The following is a 4,988-nucleotide window of genomic DNA, read 5'->3' as shown; positions in this document are numbered from 1 at the left end:
TCCCCTGCTAGGTTCTCCGCAAATTGGCTCCAGAGCAGGCATGTGGCAGCGCCTGACGCACGGTCAGAGGGGCTCTGCTGCTGCCTCGGCACTGAGGTCATTGCGCAGGGACAGTTCAGGACGGTCGGAAGTGCCTGCAGTTCATTCTGTGAGAAGACGTGCTCAGCACCTGGTCCTGGGTGGCCCTGTTCCACGGGGACTTCCTGGGGAAACCTCCATTTCTAGGCGCTCCCTCACTCAGACGTCTAATGTGTGCTCACGCGGAAACAAAAGCTTTGGGCCCCTCCTCCCCGCCCCCCGCGGAGTCCTCAGGGCAGTGTTTCTGGAAGGCGGTGGCCCACAGCGGGGAGCACATGCAGTAGGAGGCTGCGGGCGGCGGGGCTGGGGCGGCTCTGTGCTCCGTGGGAGACGAGCCGTGTGCATCACGGGGCCCACTTGGCCACATGAGCAGGCGTGAACATCGCTCTGTGCTCCGTGGACACACAGGAGAGGGGGCAGCTCTGCGACCCTGCGGTCATGCGCTTTTGCTCCTGTGGCTTCTGGAACTTTCACAGCCTTCACTTTTGTACCTTTTTGAGTTAATTTCAGCATCACTTGTTAAAAGCACGTTCTTTCTCTGTTGAGTTACCTTGGGCTCTTCTCAGACGTCAGCTGAGTGCCTGCCTGGGCTCCTTTCCGGACTCCACGTCCGTCTGTCCCCGGCAGCACCAGCACCGGGAGGCCTGCTCTTCCTCCTCAGACGGCCTTGGCTCTCTTACTGCCTTTGTGTTCCCACATCTGTGCTTTAGAGTCTGGTTCTCAGCTGGCCGCACAGCCCCGCTGGGTTTGGACTGGGGCCGCAGTGCCTCTGTAGGTGAATTTGGGGGACTTGTCATCGTAATGATACCAAGTCGTTTGGTCTTTGAACGTGGCCCACCCATTTGTTTGGGTCTTTACTTATTTATTTATTTATTTTTAAATATATTTTATTGCTTTTTTACAGAGAGGAAAGGAGAGAGAGATAGAGAGTTAGAAACATCGATGGGAGAGAAACATCGATCAGCCGCCTCCTGCACATCTTCTACTGGGGATGTGCCCACAACCCAGGTACATGCCCTTGACCGGAATCGAACCTGGGACCTTTCAGTCCACAAGCCAACGCTCTATCCACTGAGCCAAACCGGTTTCGGCTGTTTGGGTCCTTAATTGTCACAACATCTTGTGTTTTTAGTAAATAAGTATTACACATATCTTACAGATTTGTTCCCGGGGAATTTTATGTTTTGTGATGCAATTTTAAGTGGTCTTTCCTTTCCCATAGCGTGTGGTAGCCCATAGCCACGCAGGTGGCTTTGTGTGTCGGCCTCATAGGCGGAGACCTTGCTGAACTCGCACGGAAGTCCCGGTGGCCTTTCTGTGGTTCCTTAGGGGCGGTTTCCTGACACGCGCCCGTCTTCTCTGGTTTGAAAGAAGTTTCTGCACATCAGAGGCTCTGTGGGCACCTCGAGGGTGCAGCGTCGCCTTGGCCCTGGGATGAAAGTAGGGGCCTGAGGTCTTCTGGCCACTGACAGCCGTGCAGGCCTAGCCGATGCTCCAGCCGCCAGCGAGCTGGAAGCCGTGAGCGGGCAGGCAGGCGTTGTAGTTCTCTGCCCCTTCGGTTTCCCATTGGTGCTCACTGTCGCTCAGAGGGGCCACCAGGAGCCCGTCTCACACAGGCACCCGCATGGCGGCTTGCAGTCCTGCTTCAGAACCAGGACCAGGCCTCCCACTGCAGTGTTTACAGTGAGCTCGCTGCCGCCGGAAACTTGTCAGTGCATCTGTCGCTCCTTCTAGACGACGCAGTCTGTCCAGCACGAAGTCCCTGAGTCCCCAGATGTCTGGAGAGGAGGACACCGAGCTGGCATCCAAACTTGGGATGTGCAACAGAGAAATTGTCCGGCGAGGTGCGCTCATCCTCTTCTGTGATTACGTGGTAAGTGTGGACGCGCGAGGGGGGTGGGGCTGGAGAACATGGCTTCACACTTCACAATGTATACACATCAAATCATTATAGTACACCTGAAACTAACACTGTACATCAGTTATCCTATATAATAAAAGCCTAACATGCTACGTGTCCAGTCGTCCATTCATCAATCAAAGTGTAATATGCTAATGATATGCTAAGGCTGCTCAACTGCTTGCTATGACGTGCACTGACCACCTAGGGGCAGACACTCTGCAGGAGCTGCCCCCTGGTGGTCAGTGTGCTCCCACAGGGGGAGCTCCGCTCAACCACAAGCCTCCCCAGCAGCACTAAGGCTGTCCAACTGTGGCTCCCAGACTGCAAAGGGGCGCAGGCCAGGCTGCCCCCCGCCCCCTCCCAAGTGCACGAATGTCGCTCACCAGCATTCTTGTCATATATAATGCAGGTGTATTCCAAATTGATATTTCTCATTTTCTTATAAACCTTAAGTGAAATGCCTCCCTTTCTAGTTGACATGTGGGGTCCGTTCATAGTTTGGATTCAGGAATTCTATTGAAACTGTGACAGTTATAGGGAGTCCTCTTCCCACTGACCTCACGAAAGTGGAGCGAGTCACTGGGAGGACCCTTGGCCGGCCAGACTGGAGCTTGGGGAGCGGTGGGCGTGGATGGCGTCCGGCTTTGGGCAGGCACTGTGAGGGCAGCGCTCACCCCCTGCCACTGACGCCCCACCTGGGCCGCACTCTCCTCCCGCCATCGGCTGGTGTTCCTTGGAGCCCCGGCTGGTGTCCCTTGGAGCCCCGGGTCTCCCTGGAGCGGTCTCGCCGCAGTGTGAGGTTGGGGGGCAGGCTCTGTAAGGCGACCCCTCCCTGCCCGTCTCTGGCGGGCAGGCGTGGCTGTGTTGGGTGAGGACTGCGGTCGGCCTTGGCTCCCCCGCTCCGCTGGCCTGCGGTGGCTCTGGCCCGCTCTCCCGGAGCCTGAGGGCGGGGCTCTGGCGTCCCTCCGCAGTGTCAGAACCTGCACGACTCCGAGCACCTGACCTGGCTCGTCGTGAACCACATCCAGGACCTGATCAGCCTGTCGCACGAGCCGCCCGTGCAGGACTTCGTCAGCGCCGTGCACCGCAACTCGGCCGCCAGCGGCCTGTTCCTCCAGGCCATCCAGTCCCGCTGCGAGAGCCTCTCGGCCGTGAGTCCCGCCGGCTGGGCGGTCCCTGCTGCCGCGCTGCGGTCAGTGGCACTTTGATGCCCATTTCCCCCTCTCCCCCTTCAGCCCACCACTCTGAGGAAAACCCTGCAGTGCCTGGAGGGCATCCACCTGAGCCAGTCGGGCGCCGTGCTGACGCTGTACGTGGACAAGCTGCTGTGTACCCCGTTCCGCGTGCTGGCCCGCATGGTCGACACCCTTGCGTGTCGCCGGGTAGAAATGCTTTTGGCTGCAAATTTCCAGGTACTGAGCCCCAGGCACCGGTTTCCGTCGGGAACCCAGCGGGCAGGCCAAGCAGTCAGCGGTGTTTTCTCCGCGGGCACGCTCTCCAATGGCCGGAGAGGAGCCGCGGGCGAGTGGTTGTCCCGTGTGTCTGACATGGGTACATGGGTGCTTCTTGTACCTCCTCCTCGGCCAGTGATGGCGAACCTCTGAGCTCGGCGTGTCAGCATTCTGAAAACCCTAACTGACTCTGGTGCTGGGTCACATATAGACATGTTTTGATATTTGCAACCACAGTAAAACAAAGACTTATATTTTTGACATTTATTTTATATATTTAAATGCCATTTAACAAAGAAAAATCAACCAAAAAAATGAGTTTGTGTGTCACCTCTGACACGTGTGTCATAGGTTCGCCATCACTGTCCTAGTCTGTCCTTGCTCTGGCAGATGCACCATGTGTGCCTCTTGTGAGCAGACCCAGGCTCAGCGTGTCCTCTGTGAGTGTGAGCGCGGGCTCAGCGTGTCCTCTGTGTGAGTGTGAGTAGGCACAGGCTCAGCGTGTCCTCTGTGTGAGTGTGAGTAGGCACAGGCTCAGCGTGTCCTCTGTGTGAGTGTGAGTAGGCACAGGCTCAGCGTGTCCTCTGTGTGAGTGTGAGTAGGCACAGGCTCAGCGTGTCCTCTGTGTGAGTGTGAGTAGGCACAGGCTCAGCGTGTCCTCTGTGTGAGTGTGAGTAGGCACAGGCTCAGCGTGTCCTCTGTGTGAGTGTGAGTAGGCACAGGCTCAGCGTGTCCTCTGTGTGAGTGTGAGTAGGCACAGGCTCAGCGTGTCCTCTGTGTGAGTGTGAGTAGGCACAGGCTCAGCGTGTCCTCTGTGTGAGTGTGAGTAGGCACAGGCTCAGCGTGTCCTCTGTGTGAGTGTGAGTAGGCACAGGCTCAGCGTGTCCTCTGTGTGAGTGTGAGTAGGCACAGGCTCAGCGTGTCCTCTGTGTGAGTGTGAGTAGGCACAGGCTCAGCGTGTCCTCTGTGTGAGTGTGAGGGCACAGGCTCAGCGTGTCCTCTGTGTGAGTGTGAGCGCAGGCTGGGTCAGCGTGTCCTCTCTGTGAGTATGAGGGCGCGGGCTCAGCGTGTCCTCTGTGTCCTCTGTGTGAGTGTGAGGGCGCGGACTCAGCGTGTCCTCTGTGTGAGTGTGAGCAGGCACAGGCTCAGCGTGTCCTCTGTGTGAGTGTGAGCGCAGGCTGGCTCAGTGGGCGCCACCTGATTTGTTCCTGTCTCTAGAGCAGCGTGGCCCAGCTGCCCGTGGAAGAACTGAACAGGGTCCAGGAGCACCTTCAGAGCCGCGGGCTCGCTCACAGGTAGGGCTGGCGCCGGTGTCGCTGCCTGTGGGATAAGGGCTTAGTCGTGTGAGGGGTAGACTCACAGGACGGACGAGAGCTGTGCTTCCAGGTGGCTGCGGAGGGCTTGTGGGGGGCCACCTGCCTCAGACACAGGCCTCGCTGTGCAGGATTGGGAAGGCGGGCAGGGCGCCTCTGCCGCTCTGCGGGGGGAGGGCGCTAAGGGAGGGCTCGCTCCCCTCGACTGTGGGGCAGCCGTGCTCCCAGTGGCGGGGCTGGGTT

General features: G+C 58.3%; 1 protein-coding gene across 1 annotated transcript in view; it reads left to right on the top strand.

Moving 5' to 3' along the window:
- HTT (huntingtin) overlaps positions 1-4,988 on the top strand; it is a 105,532-nt gene that overhangs the window by 65,591 nt on the left and 34,953 nt on the right. Inside the window, exons 43-46 of the mRNA XM_015561565.1 lie at positions 1,813-1,951; positions 2,953-3,132; positions 3,217-3,393; positions 4,651-4,728. Coding sequence (XP_015417051.1) covers positions 1,813-1,951; positions 2,953-3,132; positions 3,217-3,393; positions 4,651-4,728 — 574 coding nt within the window. The remainder of the gene's footprint in view (positions 1-1,812; positions 1,952-2,952; positions 3,133-3,216; positions 3,394-4,650; positions 4,729-4,988) is intronic.

Source organism: Myotis davidii, unplaced genomic scaffold (assembly GCF_000327345.1).
Source record: "Myotis davidii unplaced genomic scaffold, ASM32734v1 scaffold937, whole genome shotgun sequence".
In the NCBI taxonomy this organism is placed as follows: Eukaryota; Metazoa; Chordata; class Mammalia; order Chiroptera; family Vespertilionidae; genus Myotis; species Myotis davidii.
The sequence above is the reverse complement of the archived record's forward strand: the minus strand, read 5'-3'. Positions and strand labels throughout refer to the sequence as shown.